The sequence below is a fragment of the Macrobrachium rosenbergii genome, chromosome 48 (genome assembly GCF_040412425.1).
Source record: "Macrobrachium rosenbergii isolate ZJJX-2024 chromosome 48, ASM4041242v1, whole genome shotgun sequence".
Lineage (NCBI taxonomy): Eukaryota > Metazoa > Arthropoda > Malacostraca > Decapoda > Palaemonidae > Macrobrachium > Macrobrachium rosenbergii.
In genome coordinates this window covers 65,952,404-65,969,490 of record NC_089788.1, presented here as the reverse complement: position 1 = coordinate 65,969,490, position 17,087 = coordinate 65,952,404, and the positions used below count along the sequence as shown (strand labels likewise).

At 34.9% G+C, this 17,087-nt stretch overlaps 1 protein-coding gene across 2 annotated transcripts in view; it reads right to left on the bottom strand.

The window, feature by feature from the left end:
• Positions 1-17,087, bottom strand: part of SMC6 (Structural maintenance of chromosomes 6) — a 258,709-nt gene that overhangs the window by 180,441 nt on the left and 61,181 nt on the right. For both annotated transcript variants that reach the window (XM_067091991.1, XM_067091990.1), the window contains exon 8: positions 8,103-8,222. In XM_067091991.1, coding sequence (XP_066948092.1) covers positions 8,103-8,222 — 120 coding nt within the window. The remainder of the gene's footprint in view (positions 1-8,102; positions 8,223-17,087) is intronic.

The window sequence follows — 17,087 nt, the reverse complement described above, 5'->3', positions numbered from 1 at the left end:
TATATAAAACTTTATGTAACGACTAATATAAAAAAGTGCAAGCATTACGACAATTTCTGGCGCGGACGTAAGGAAAAGGTTTTTTTAAAAAATTCACCATAAATCGAAATATTGTGCTAGAGACTTCCAGTTGGTTGCAAAATGAAGGTAAATGATTGAATATTACTAGAATGTAAGAGTTTTAGCTTACAATTGCATTTTTGACCATTTCGGTCGAGTCAAAGTTGACGAAGGTTGAAATTTTAGCAGTTATCGTGGTTTATATGAAAATATTTCAAAACTGATAAAAGCTACAACCATGGGTTGTATTTTGCTGTATTTTACATGAAATTGCGCACGTTTTCATATATAAAACTTTATGTAACGGCTAATATAGAACAGTGCAAAAATTACGACAAAATGACGAAAAGAATTTCTGAAATTTGAGGCGCGTTACATATGTGGCGTAAGAAAAAGTTTTTCAAAAATTCACCATAAATCGAAATATTGTGCTAGAGACTTCCAATTTGTTGCAAAATGAAGGTACATGATTGAATATTACTAGAATGTAAGAGTTTTAGCAGCTTACAATTGCGTTTTTCGACCATTTCGGTCGAGTCAAAGTTGACCGAAGGTTGAAATTTTTGTAGTCGGCGTGCGATGCGTCCACTCGGCACCCAACAGACAATTTTAGTCGACGTATGGTAGGTCCAGTAGGCGTTTAAGGGTTAAATAACATTAAATATTATTAAAAGTAATAACTTTTTTCTCTCTCTCTCTCTCTTTTAGTGAGGTGAATTTTTATGGTCCATGTATATAGGTATGTTTATATGTATGATAAACTTTTTACCTAATAATAAGTACTAATTTTCAAATATTAATAAAATTAAATATAATAATAATAATAATAATAATAATAATAATAATAATAATGTGAGTAATAAAAATCCACAATTATATAGTAAATATATTACTATGTAAAAAATCAAAGACTTTCGAACACCTGAACGGTGTTCCTCATCAGTGTTAACGTTTAAACAATTATATAGTAAATATATTACTATGTAAAAAATCAAAGACTTTCGAACACCTGAACGGTGTTCCTCATCAGTGTTAACGTTAAGCGTTAACACTGATGAGGAACACCGTTCAGGTGTTCGAAAGTCTTTGATTTTTTACATAGTAATATATTTACTATATAATTGTGGATTTTTATTACTCAGATTGTTTTTCATGAAATTGTGAATCTATTAGCAATAATAATAATAATAAAACTGTAATTACAAAATTCATATTATTTTGAACAAACAAATTCTTCCCTCGTCTTTGTAAAGGTCGAAGGCAAAAGCTGTCAGACATGTCATTTAACATGACAAGGGGAGTGTTGCTAATCAGTAGTCAAATTTTTCTTGTAATTCTGTGTGTGTGTGTGTGTGTCCATAACAATTCATAAAAAATTTTACTCTCTTAAGTAAGGACAACTGTTATCTCTCTCTCTCTCTCTCTCTCTCTCTCATTTGAAGTTAGCCAACCTACGTATTACAGCACTGTTTCTCTGTATGTCTTTAAGTGTACAGTAGATAATTTTGAATTGATCTAATTTTACCTGTACAGTTTACAAACTGTAAATGCACTGTTCTAAAACATAGAGACATAGAGCATTTTAGAACAAAAAGAAGGTGACAAAAAAAAGTTAAGTATATCTTAGTTTAACCAGACCACTGAGCTGATTCACAGCTCTCCTAGGGCTGGCCCGAAGGATTAGATTTATTTCACGTGGCTAAGAACCGGATCCGAACCACATTATGACGAGAAATGAATTTCTATCACCAGAAATAAATTCCTCTAATTCTTACAGAATAAAGAAGTTTTTAAAAACGAGGTTGAGAAGAATTCTAAAAATAGATCGGTGGAATGGGGGAGAGAGTCACACACTCCTATATTCTTAAGTCAACCATTTATTTCTTTTTTTAAGGGTAATGTATTAAGCTAACTTTTAAATGAAAATACAGTAACTTTAATTTCATTTAAAAGTTAGTTTAAAACTGAACTTCCATCTTTTGATATCTAACGTAAGAATAACTTTCTCTCTCTCTCTCTGTAATAATTCATAAATATAACTTGATATTTCAAGTAAGGACAATCTCTCTCTCTCTCTCTCTCTCTCTCTCTCTCTCTCTCTCTTGTGTGTTATTCTCTCAGTCTCCGTAATAATTAATAAATAATTTCACTCTTAAGTAAGGACAACCCTTATCTCTCTCTCTCTCTCTCTCTCTCTCTCTCTCATAGTTAGCGCTTACACATTTTTACAACTTATTAATTCTCTGTAAGTCTTTACCTGTAGAGTAGGTAGTTTAAATTGATCTAATTTGACCTGTATCGTCTACAAAGTGTAAATGCGCTAGTGTTGCAAATACGTTCTAAAACAGAGAGACATAATCACTAATAGTTGTATTAGTCAAAACATAAAACACTGTTTGTTCATAAAAAAGCATTTCAGAACAAAGTGAAAGGGACGCAGAATAAAGAAGTTATTAAAAAGAGGTTGAGACGACTTCTAAAAATAGATCGGTTGGAAGGGGGAAGAGGAGAGAGAGAGAGAGAGAGAGAGAGAGAGAGAGAGAGAGAGAGAGAGAGAGAGAGAGAGAGAGAGAGAAATTCTCTTCCAACTCTCAATTTTTGTCAACCATTTATTTCTATTTTTTAAGGGTAATGTAGTAAGCTAACTTTTAAATGAAATTACAGTAACTTTAATTTCATTTAAAAGTTAACTTAATAATTTGGGAGCATGATTAGGGTCATATTTAGTGTTTAAACTTTAGAAATAAGCATTTATTAGCATTTTTACAGACCATGCCAAACTTACGCGAAAATTCACCCTGCATGAGGGGTTCTGAAACCTAACCTCACGTAAGTTCGGAGTGTAACTGTATATATATACACATATATGCACATATATATATATACATATATCTATATATACATATATTTACATATATATATATACAAATTTCAGTCATCTTACAAAATTACCCTTAAAAATATATAGAGCTTACAGCTATGTGTGAAAACTAATAAAGTTCCCCCTATATTCAGGCACAGCCATTTTCTCTCATTCAGTACTCAAGCCGTCCCATTTTCTTTTAACAGTAGATAGCGGAAACATTGGGAATTCACAAGTAGAGCTAAGAACTGTACCTAAATAATGAAATATACAGTCAAATCGCCCTTATTCACAAGGGAACAGGGACCACAACCCCCTGCGAATAGCTAAAATCTGCAAATACTTGACGTTCCCTCTAAAAATGCTTATATCTGCCTATTTTAATACTGTAGTTCAAACACCAAAGACCCCCCTCTGAAAATGCTTATAACTGCCTATATTAATAGTTCAAACACCAAATATACCTTACACTACCATCATAAAACACTTTAATATCATTTTAATATTTCAATATCATATTAACATAATTTCAATACGTATCACTTCTGAGCGGCTAGCTATAATGAAGTGAGAAAACTGGTTTAGATGAGCTGTAGCTACTGGGAGGGTTCACTGTAAAGATTTGGTTCAAAATAATGAGGTCCCTCCCATGTATGTAGGGGAGAAAACCAGTTTGTTACCTGACCAATTTTAAAAAACTTGTTTCTTTCCACATTAGCCTCTCTCTTTCTCTCTGAGTTATTATTTACTCTCATTATTACTGTTACAGCAGGTACAGAATTATCAATATTTAATCTTATTATTTAATCTTGTTAATCTTATTATTATTATTTAATCTTGTTAATCTTATTATTTGAAAATTAGTACTTATTATTACCTGTGTTATCACAGGTACAGTATTATTATTATTATTATTGTTTAATCTTATTAATCTTAATATCAATATTTGAAAATTAGTAAATAATTCTTATCATAAAAAATGTATTTAGTCACAAAAATAACCTGAAAATACAGTACTTAGCTAATATTGCTCTATGAGAAAATCAGTGAATTAGAATTTTCTGCAATTTATCTGGATTTACATTCCACAGAAAAATCCACGACTAACTGAAGCTGCAAATGCTGAACTGCGATATAGCAATGACCACTGTATACACACACATATATATATGATTATAATAATTTTTGTACATGATTCATTGATCATACATTACCACAGGTGAAAAATAAGAGACAGGGTGTAGGTCCTGACCAATTTCAACTTTATTTCCAAGCCAAAAAATCTAAGGATGTTCAAAGGTAACACTGTACCCTTCTTCACCTAACCTTGTCAATACCACATAGCTGTAAATACTCAGTATGCTTATAAAAACAACCATCAAAATTGAAACTGACAAGTTTATGCAAAAGGCAATTAACTACCTTTTTCCAAATATCTGCAACGAAACTGCAAAAATGCACTTTAAAAAAAATGCAACCCCTTCTTTTTCTCCTCTTATTAAATGACACAGTTCGGTAGGCAGGTAGCCTACATGTGTTTACCCACAGCCTACCATGGCTTTATGATCATTAATGTACATTTATACAGCAACTACCTTATTGTGTTACCATACATGAGATAAAAATGTGTAGGCTATAAGTGAACTATAAACCCAGGCTAGCCCAGGCGTTACCTCATAGTATCCATTTGCAAAAGTCAAATAGGCTATTATGGCTGTATATAAGATAAAAATTTACTTATATTGTACAGTATTATTATACTGATATATTATCATCATAATACATAGTATAAGAAAACTGATCGTCTTGCTATTTGTAATGTTTACGTTCTCAGAAGCAGCTGATTGAGCCTTCTACCAAAAGAATTAAGAAAATAATTTTTTACTTGCTAACAGAAACAAATGCAAATGGAATTATTGTTTTTATTTTTGTATATAAATATAATACGGGTATACAAAAGTAAACTTGCATACTTTATGTTAGAGTAAAATCCCTCAAAATCGCAAAACAGCTATTTCCCGATACAGTTTGTTTCCCGATGTAAACATACCTCAGTATGTTTACATTGTGGGGGAGGGGGGGGACCTCGTCCGAGCGGTTCAACTAAAGCGAATTCTCCTGCCCAGACACAAGATTATTCACCTGGTTGACCACCCCTCGGCAAGCGAGGACCACGGCAGCCCAACCAAAACCTTCGGTTACTTCTTAGGGCCCCAAAAGGTTTTGAGGGACAAAGGACGATCCACGGAAGAGGCTATGGCCCCTTCCCCGAGATCACTGTGTTGACGAATCAGTGCGCTGATCTCTGCAAAGGTCCTCTGCATTTTGGGAATGTCTGCATCCTGAGGGAGAGGACCCTCAAGTCCTTCCAGGGCGCGGTCCTCCCGATCTACTCTCCCAGCAGGAGGGAGAACCTCGGCAGACCCCTTAGATCCATCTTGAACTACTCAGGCGTACAATCGAGGTATGCTCTATACAGTAGTACTATCCTAAAATATGCACCTGTACAGTAAATATCATTTCAAAATCATCTTACAACTCGGGAAAATATACGCCCTGTGCATTACATACAGTATAAGCAGAACGATGCGCAAAGTTACGTAGGCCAAAGAAATCGTGTGTCTGAATGATAAAGGATACTTAAGAATAACAGTAACAGTAAATTAATTTTGCAACATGACTTTGAAATGATATTACGGTGTTCTGGGATGATAGTCTGGGGTATATTTTTCTTTGAACTGTCGAGTTTGGCGATAAACTGTTAAAATAGGCAGTTATAAACATTTTAGGGGTGTATATAGCCTACTTAAGGGTGACAGTAGTAGGAGAGTACTGTAATGTAAGGTCGCTTTGAAGTTCTTCATTAGTGGGGTGGGTAGAGCTCTCGGCTAGCACGCTGTTGGCCCAGCGTTCAACTCTCAGACCAGCCAATGAAGAATTAGAGGCATTTATTTCTGGTGATAGAAATTCATTTCTCATCATAATGTGGTTCGGATTCCCCAATAAGCTGTAGGTCCCGTTGCTAGGTAACCAGTTGGTTCTTGGCCACGTAAAATAAATCTAATCCTTCAGGCTGGCCCTAGGAGAGCAGTTAATCAGCCCAGTGGTCTGATTAAACTAAGATATACTTAACTTAAGGTAGCTTTGGGTGTTTTGGGATGATGATTTGGGGTATATTTTTGTTTGAAATTATATTAAATTGTGTTAGTATGATAATCTAAGGTATATTTTTAATTGAACTTTCAAATTATGCAGTGAAATGTTAAACTATGCAGTTATAAGCATTTTATTTCAGGTTACAAGATATTTGGCAGTTATAAGCATTTTTAGAGGGGATTTTTGCATTTCCGTTGTAGGTTCTCAAACCTATTCCCGCATAAAAATGGGGAAGCACTGTACTAAGCTAATTAAACCTTACAATAATTCTTTTAGTTTGATTATATTTTTTACATGGGGACACCCATTATCTATAGTCATACATTGCCTTGAGTCATTTCAAGTTGTCATTTTCAGCTTTATGGCAGTTCTTCTGGCATTTCTTAGTCCAGTAAACCTGCTGCCGTGGCATTTAGATAAAAAACTTCCATTGTAAATTAAAGCTGATGGTTCAGCAACCTTCCACCAACTGCAACATTTTAAAAATAGTTAAGAGATTATACTGCTGTAGTTTCATGCTACCAAGTGACTTCATGACAACAGCTTCTCACTCATCCTCATTTTACCAGAAAAAAATGATGCTGCAAATGATGCACTACAGTCCTTTCTTCTAATATTTGTGTAAAGTGTGTATTATGCAAACCTCTTTGAAAGTGAAACATAAGGATGCCAGAAAATTGGACTTTTAGTATATCTATATCAAGGCAAGATGTGACAGTACAGATAATGGATATCCTCATGTAAAATAAAATATAATTAAACTAAAGCAATTATTGTAAGATCTGATTAGCTTAGTATAACATTTGAAAGGTACAGAAAAGATTTCTTATCCTAAGAAAACTGCATGTGATCAGACAGATATACTCTCTGGATCTGTATTACTAACAGTGTCTTATGCTCAAATAGTGGTACATGAAGACAAGGACTGTTAACAAAGAACCCAGGTGTAGTGGAGGAATATTAATAAAGAGTTGAGCCTCTTGATCAAAGACGATAATCACAAAAAATCCCAATATTAAAGTTAACTGGGACCCCCATTATAATAATAATCCCTTAAGAGCACTGTCTGTTTACTGAAAATTAGTAAGGGAGTCAAAAAGGAAAAACAGCATTAGCTAGAAAGGTTAAACGACAAGAGAGCATTAGAAAATGGTTTTAGAGAAAAAGAGACCACTTCAACTAAAATTTCAACAACAAAGGATGAGTGCTCAGGGGGACGCTCTGGGCAAAACTAAGATGTGTAATTTCAATGTAATAACAGGAATGTTACCAGAAAACATTATTTTATAGTAAATTAAAAACTATATAGGAGGATAATGAGATACTTCAGCATAATGAATCTCTCAAGAGAACTTCCCACACAGTACACTGAAACAGAAGAAAACCACAGGAAAATGAAAAACAGTTTTATGACCTGATCTTACAGTGTCAATAAAGAGATAGATAAGCACTCAGGGGAATGCCTTGGACAAAACACAAACAATATTTTGAAATGAAATAGAGGAATATAATTAGTAAACACTATTCTGTAGGATACTTAAGACCAAGTATAACCTTCCTACGCAGACAGATGCAACATCTTAACAATAAAGCACTGCACAATGAAAAATCCTTGGGAGCAGAAAAAACTGTTTACTGATGAAGAGACCTAAGAGTATTGGCAGTGCCTAGTGACCTGTGTCGATGCTGCCACATCTGTGGAAAGATAAATGGTAATCTGGACGGTCATTGTAAGGCCAGATGGAGAACCTTTCTCCCTTTAAAGTTCATTTATACTTCATCACTGTATCAATATTGGCACCATCTGGCCTAGACCAGTTACGAGAGAATTCTTGACTTTAGTTGGTCTGCCATATGGAGACCATAGTGAGGCCCTAAGGGTAACTCCTATTAGGACAAGCAGTGGCTACACTATCAAAAAATAAGTAAAAGCAGGGCTTCAGTAATTCACATGAACATGTTTATGAAAAAAATATTTGATTCTGTGATGTGCAAGATATAAAAAAATACTAGACAAACTTACCCTTGCCCATACTAGCTCTTTCCTCAAATCTTTCAACTTCATTCTTTTACTTTCTTGTTTTAGGCATAGCTGGTGTTGACTTTTTACCTCTTGCATGTCTCTTTCTATTACATGAAAACACTGAAAACAAAACAGTAATAATATTTAATATTTAAGATGGAAATAGGAGTGTTACACCTTCACAACATAAAATCTTACCCTTCATCCCTGTAAATAAAGGAATATGCAAACACTGCTTCAATAAGAGTACAAGATCTTTGCCAAAAGATGCAACAGACAGCAACTAAATTTCCAAAGGTTTCTAATTGACTGATGGGTTGGTTGGTCTCAATGATGTATCTGCTTTAAGTTTTTGCATTGTGTCAACCTTGAGAAAAATATCAGTAGGACAGTTTGAGGTACCTCCATCTAGAATTCATTCCCAATTTTATACTTTAAAATACATCGCACTATGAAAGTTACCAAAAGTAATAAAATCAAATCAAAGCTGGCACTTTTTGGTAACAGAATCAAATCAAAGCTGACACTAAGAAAATACCAATAAATTCTAAACAGACCAAAGGAGAGCCATCCTTGAATAATTTTGACAATAAGATTTTTTACTACTAATTTAGTAATTTGAAATTATGTTTAAATCCATAAAAACTAAAATAAAAAAATATATAAGAGCAACTACAAATACAGCATTCCACTCTCTAGCAAGTGAGATAGCCAGAATTCAATGAAAACCATTTACTTATCCTGGAACCAAACTTTACTTCTCCAACACAGATGTGCAGGAACCCAATGTACTAATAACAAAGGGGAAACCATCTTTTGTCTTCCATACATAAAAACGACTATCTATGCATGTCCCTTTTGAACACATCAACAGTTATATACTATCCTCATAATTCGTATCTTTAGTGCTGTCAACAGCACTAACAGAATCTTCCTAGCTTTTTTTCCCCTGGCAGTCTTGATCATCAAATTTCTGAACATCTGTACATCATCATCTTTTCATACATACTCAGCTGCTGTTGTTCAACTTTAACTTTTTCAAGTATAAGTGTAACCATCACTACTTACAAGTTTTGTCACTGCCAGCTTCCAGTGAGTATCATTGGGGTTTTTTTGTGCTACGGTGACTTGACAAGTATTTACGAAGAATCCCGGTATTCAGTGTCTCCTTCTAAGTGGACCATCATATAGTAGCATCAACAAACTGTATTCTGTCATACACTAATTCTGCCACCAACCTAGCTCACAAGCTAAGCCATGACAGTCCCTGACTGGCATTTTATCATCTGTGAAGAAGCTGTTCCCACATAGCAGGTTCAGAAAAAGGTCAACAAGTCATAGCAACAGAAGTTCCTCTGATCTCTTGGCCTTAGATGAACTCCTGCTCACATACTCTTCCTGTCACATTTTGGGAGACATTTCTCAGGCAACAGGTGCATGGATGGTGACCAACAGGAAACAGAACTGGAATGAAGAGCTGTCAGCTATCACAAGGAACTTGACATCAGGCATCTACATAAGAAGTTGGGGAGAACAAGGCTCAAACTTCTGTGTCACCTAGCAGTGGAGATCATGTGGGGAAAGTTTAATTTCCATATGAAACTTCATAGCAGTAAGTCTCAGCAAATCACTGAATCTAGAGGTCTACATGGGACTTTGGCACCTGAGAGGCATGCTGTTACTGGATCTATTTAGCCACAAGCTTGAACCACATGCTCTCGACTTACTGCTTAGCTCAGCTGAATCATGTGGGAACTGGACAAGATGCAGTATTCCTGGTATGATTTGAATATTAAAATTTTTTTCTCCATTTGGCTTGGCACAAAAGTTTTGGCCAATCTCAGAATTTCCAATTGCACGAAGATGCTGCTAATCACTCCCTATGGTCATAGCTGTTGATAAAGTTGTAAGAGTTTGCTATCCTTCTCTTGCAATACATTTTTGGCATCAAAAATATTATTGTGTATTTTTGTAACCCTGAGAAATCCTGATTGATGAGTGCCTTGCTTCCTCTCCAGTCACTATTAGCTTTGTTTTGCTTACACTGATTTTCAGTCCCCCTCTCAATTTCACCCTTCAACCTTTTAACATTTCCAACACCACTTCCTCTGATCCTGCTGTTAACACTAGATCATCTTCATAAAGCAGTCCCTGGGGGACGCCTTTTCTGCTCGGGGATCAGTGCTGATCATCGACAGGAACCTTTCACTAGAAATTCTGATGCAACTGCCAGTCTTCACTTTACATCTACTGTAACAGTAAAGTAACATGATTAACTTTATGAATCTTTCTGGCACCTCCCATCTTTTTAACACGCATTTAATCATCTGTCCAGTACTTTGTCAAATGTATTTCTTCCTTTGTGCAGTACTTTTCCTGATGTTGCTTCATACAAAGATTGACTCTGTTTGGTCTCTATCATGAAGCCAATCTAATTGACAATTATTGATTTTAACCTCCAGCACCTTTTCAAAAGTAATCCTTCAATTATCTGGATTAATACAGCCAAGGGCCCATCGGATAATGGTGAAATCCAGATAAAGGTGAGTAAAAAACTCTAGGGGTGCTCAAGGACAACTCCGTACCCTTCCTAACCTAACCTTGTCAATACCACATAACCGTGTGATGGTTGTTATAAACAACAACCATCGCCCTTTAAACTCAAAACTTTATGAAAAAGGCAATTACCTACCTTTTTTCTCCATATCTGTAACAAAATATCCTGCATAAATACACTTTGAAAAATGTAGCCCTCTTTTCTCTCTCTCGTAAATGACACAATTCAGTATGTACAGTCGGCCAAAGAAAAATTGGCGCAGTTTCTATATTCATCGTTTGGTATGGAAATATTGCCATATGCAGGTGCCATACTATTTGCTTTTCAATCGTGACAGCCTCAGAAGCAATTGGAATTTGGCTTTGCTTCTGCTCGAGTCTTGACGATGACCCAACGTATCGTACAGTACTGGTGTGTCGTCGTTCGTCACCTACAGCCGATCAATAATAATGAAGCCTGTCAATATTCTTTAATAGCAAAGTGTAATTCAACTAATTTTGTCCTTTGATCAATGAAATAATTGGCATGGCACATTTAGTTGGCCTAAATTTGACTTCCGATCCTGACACCTGATTACCTACAGTAGGTCTATTTTCAGCAGTATCTCTCTCGGATGAGTCATGTGAATGAATGTTTAAATCGACATTATCTATATTAATCTGCTTTATTTGATCATTCCCGTTATTCTTTTTTATTGACAAAGTTCTCCTTTGTTCTTATCCTTTTCATTAGTGCTTAACATAATTTACTCAGACCTAGCTATCTCATGTCAAAAAGCAACATAAGAAATCAGACAAAAACAATTTAGTCTTTCTTCAATTCCTCGCATGTCATCTTGTTTCATTCGCACAAGGTGGAAAGCTGTGGGAGTCAAAGCTGAAGAATACATTAGGACAAAAGAATTACTTTCATAAAAGCATTCTTGGGTTAATCTTGATGCAGATACTCATTTCTCCTAAACAGAAATTAATTAGAATCAGTTTCACACGTATGCCTAGACCTACTGCCGTGAGCATATTATACGTAGCTGAAAGGTTAGAAAATGTGAAAGGTAATTTTCTTATTTAAGTCTATCTCCGATATTGACAATAAAAACTAAATTATATATATGTATATATATATATATATATATATATACATACTGTATATATACACATATGGAAAAAAGTAGAAATCCATGAAGTTGTAATGCAGTTAAATAAGGAGTAAAGCTAACAAACAAATGAAAATAAACATATCCACATTAACAGGTGAGGTATATATATATATATATATATATATATATATATATATATATATATATATATATATATATATATATATATATATATATATATATATACATACAGTATATATATATATATATATATATATATATATATATATATATATATATATATATATATATATATATATACATACAGTATATATATATATATATATATATATATATATATATATATATATATATATATATATATATATATATATATATATCATCATGCATGAGAGAGAGAGAGAGAGAGAGAGAGAGAGAGAGAGAGAGAGAGAGAGAGAGAGAGAGATGAATTAAGTAGGACTTCAGTCCTAACATAGGCCTATAAGTATGTATAGATTCACATGAATGAGAAAATGTTAGAGTAGTAAATGAGCAGAAATGAAGTCAAATACAAAATAACACTGTTAAACTAAGGAGAATAAAATGATAAAATTGGTCACATTATACAAAAAGGCAGCGTAACTCATTAAAACTTTGTATAGGATCCTCGTGCATCTAGCACGCATCTTATCCTATTTGGCATTGATGCAACAAGGACTTCGCAAGTGTTTGCTGCCCCCCCTCTTTGGCCCCAAGTTTTCCCAAATATCTATTGCATGCTTTCTAAGGTTCTCTTTGGTGTAAGCACGATTAACACCCTATTGTTGGGTCATGTAGGCCCATAAGTTTGCTATTGGGTTCAGATCTGCAGACTTGGCAGGCCAGTCAGTTCGAACCACGTCTGGATTCTGCTGGAACCATTGCTTTACAACCTCTGCATTGTGGACCGCAAAATTGTCTATGGCGATATATACTAGCATGGGATACGGCAATAATAGTTTACGAACTGAGGGTACTAAAATGTCCCGTAAAATTTCGATACACTGATTGGTGTTCACAAACGGTTATCGATGGCAATTAGCGCTCCCGGTCCGCTGGCAGCCATCCATCCCCATAACCCAGCTGATATTCTGCCACTACGCCTTGAAGGCGCGATGTTATTTTCAGCCTCTCTCTCCACAGAAAATATTATTTCAAATGACAGACAATTCAGTTGAGAGTAGTTAGTCATAAAAAAAGAGAGAACAGTAGGCCTACAACTTAACAGACATTTTCTTCCATTTTTATATATGTTACAACATAGGCCTATCTTATGAATTATACTCTATAAATGAAAATTATAATGTTTCCTAATAGCCTATAGGCATGAATTGAAATTATATCTCAAGACAACTATATGAAGATAAATGTGCAGTATAATCCCCATTAAACAGATCATTCCTGTATGAATAGTCAAATACATATAGTTATTGACCACTTCTCAGCTTTAGGTCTAGGATATATATACAGTAATAAGGACAAAATAGCAAAAGTTTCTTTTTTCATTTTGCAACTATGTATTATTTTCACTTTATAGTCGAATTGCATTAGTTTTTTATATATAACGTAATGCACTCAAGTATATACTACATAATTATCAGTTTATAATAGGAATAAACAAGTCCCATCCTTTTTTCTTTATGCGGTTGCTTTAGCAACGGTTTCCTTGTCGGAATCCTGTGACGCATTCCTGCCCCATGCAACCTATTCCGCACAGTCTGCACACGTATTTGCAGTCCAAGCTGCTGTTTCACAGCAGCTGCTGTCATCTGGGGCTGTTCTTTGACAGCTGCAACTATCATTATGGTCTAGCTCTTTTCTGGGGCTTCGAGGAGTTCCACTGTAGGCCAATTTTTCACACATTTTTTTTTTTATCTTTGATAGCATTTTGTGAGTTTCCATTGTTTTCTGTAAAATTTAACAAATGAAATCGTTCAACTACTATCAACTATATATTGAAATGATAATATAAGGACTATGCTTATGCGATGCTGCTAGTGATAGCTGTCTCCTATTGTTGCCGAAACGTGCAGATGTGGCTTCTTCCGGTGTGGAAGTTTTGATGCAGAACTGGGGTACTCATTTTACGGTCTGCCAAACCAAATGTGGAAAAAAATGTTCATACTCTTTTTAGGGGTTTATTGCGGCCAGATATATTAGTTTCTTATATTTTATGATTCATTGTCCTATATTCTCGGCCATTTGCATATTTATATATCTTTTCACATAAAAATGACTGAATAAAAAGCCATCAAAGAGTGGCTGTTTGCGCCGAATCATGAAGCAGCAGAAGTTGATCGAGCCAGGAATGTCTGATGACTGACACGTCGAATGCAGACGACATCAGAATGACAGCAGCTTTAGGGATCCATCTAATTATGGTAGCTTAACTTTATTTAAATTTGTTTTAGTAAATGTAAAAAATTATTGTGATTAACTTAGGGGAAGTTACAGGAAATGATCGTTAGACTATGAAGGAAAGCTATGGGTTAAATGACTTTAAACCTTAGGCTACCATAGAAGTCAGTGCTGTGGAAATGTGGCACCACTGTATTATGGCAGTGGTCGTGATTCGACGTTTTTTATCACTTCGTTTCGTTCACGTGAATTTTGTTATATGGAAACTAGTTTTATGTAATAACATAACATGATGTTCTAAAGATTACAGTGACAGTTTTTAACGCCATTACATAAGATTTACTCCATCTTCGAACAGAAAAATATATTAATCAGGCATGAATCGTGCGTCAGGCAGGTGATCGAAAAATTATGAAACTGCCAATTCTAATTTGGCCGACTGTACATAGCCTATCTGTGTTTACCCACAGCCTACCATGGGTTTATGACCATTAATGTATTTTTATACAGCAACTTTCTTATCAGCTGTTACCATATTGTATTACCATACATAAGATACAAATTGTGTATATGTGAACTATTGACCTAGGCTAGATGTTACACTCATAGTATCCATTTGCATAAGTTCAAATAGGCTATTACAGCTGTACAGTATTCAAGATAAAGGTAAGTTAATGAAATTGATATTTCACATGCTGAATCTATTTATACTGTATTATTACCATGTTACATCAACATACTCGTAAGTATAGTGAAATCAATCGGTTGCCACGCAATGACTCATGTTTATGTTTGCAGAATCAGCTGATTGAACCTATTTCTAAAAGAATGAGAAGAATCACTCTTTAGTTGCTAAAAGAAATGAATGTACTACCTGAATTATGATCTTTATTTTTTACATATAAGTACTAAGGTAAACTAACATATTTTATGTTAAAAGAAAAATTCCTCAAAATTGCAAAATGATAAATTTTAAATCAATTTGTATTTTTTATAACTAACAACCCTGTGGTCTTAACATAAGGGAAAAAGTTCTCTAGTGCCAGCTGGAGTCCAGTTAAATAAAAAAAGTTACAAGGAAATTGGTGGCACTGGGAGATGGACAAGATGGTGGTAGGCAAGAGAAGCCGACCTCTTACAACCCATCTCCAGAGGATAGCGTCAGCTTTCTCTGGCCCAGGTGGAAATGAGGGATTAGCTTGAGGTGGGCAGTATATGTTAAGATCACAGGTTAATTATGAAAAATAAAAACTGATTTAAAATTTGTCTTTTGTTCATACACAGACCAAACCTTTGGTCTTAACATAAGGGAGACTTACTCTTGGAGGGAAGAGAGAGAAAGCCTCAGAACCAACTGGAGGTTCAACTGACCTGGTCTCACTTCCTCACCAAGGATAGGTATAGGAAGGAGTCATAAGCCTCTGAGCTGTAAAGTAAGTATTACACTACTTGTCAGCCAGACATCTGGGTAAAGAGACAAAATGGAACTCCTGTTACATTGTGTCTCAAACAGAGACAAAGAGCTAAACTGTTGGAGACAACAACACTATGTTAGCCATCAGCCTTGTTGTTGTTACTTCCCAATTCTTTTGTTTATGTCATACCTAATGTTGTTTACGTCAGTTCTTTGGCAAGTGGTTGTGAATTGTAAGAGATGGTTATGAATTGTTACATAAGCCATCAGTCTGGTAATCTTGTTTGAAAGCCCAGCCCAGTACAATCTACTTACAATTAATTTCGTTTGGTATGTAACACATAAATTATTTTTGTGTATCACACTACAACAATCTGTGTTTACATCTTTAGTACATATGGCATTTCTCAATAACAACTGTTTAAAGCAAATTCATTTTAAGGACACAACTAAAAAGTAGTTGATCATTTTGTTTTATTTGTTTTAATGATTTTTCCATTACCTCATAATATCATGGATGCTTTACTTGTATGCCTGCGTGTGTGTGTTTACATCCACATGTGGCATTTCATCACTGTTGACAATACCGTCTCTACAGTGTGTGAGTTCATGTGCGTTTCTGGCACTGTGTCATGTTTGCCATTTGTCTTTTTTGCTTTGCTTGATTTACTGTAGTATTTCATTACAAGTTTAATTGACTCTATGTATGATTATCACACGTATCATAACAGTACACAGAATATTTTACCACTGTTCATATTTCATCTCAGTTGTTTTTCTCTCTCTGCTGCACCTTACACACACAATTGCTTTTATCTCTTGGGTTGTAAAAATAAAAAATGAGAAAATACAGTAAAAGTAAAAATGAAAATAATGTAAAATATAAATAAAAAATCATAAATATACCAACATGAAACAAGCTCTAACAAGTTTCTACATATTGTGTGTTTCTTAGTGCGGTATCATGTTTACCATTTTTTGGGGGGCTTTGCTTGATTTACTGAGAGTATTTCATTACAACTTTAGTTGACTCTAAGTATGGTTATTGCTCATATCATAACAGTACACAAGAGAATATTTTACCACTGTTGATACTTCCTCTCTCTCTCTTGTACCCTATGCACATAATTACATTTACCTTTTGGGTTTAAAAAAAATGAGAAAATACAGTAAAAATATAAGTGAGAATAGCATAAAATATGCATAAAGTCATACGAACAACATGAAACAAAACAAACCATATCCAGTCAGACGTCTACCTAGCCCTCTTTACCCACCCAATGCTGCATCCCCACCCCCTCCCAGCCAGGGAAAGTGCTCCCCAGCACCACCCACCTCCCAAAACAACCCTTTCTCTACACAGCCTCACTGCCCTTCCTCTCCCTTGGAAACTTCGTGAGGCCTCCCCCAACCCCCCAAAAATCCTTTTTGTTTGTCTGAGTGTAAGCAGTGTTACCAGCATTCTCCTGAGGACGCACAGTGATTTGGAGAGCGATTTTTTAAAATTTTTAAAAATTT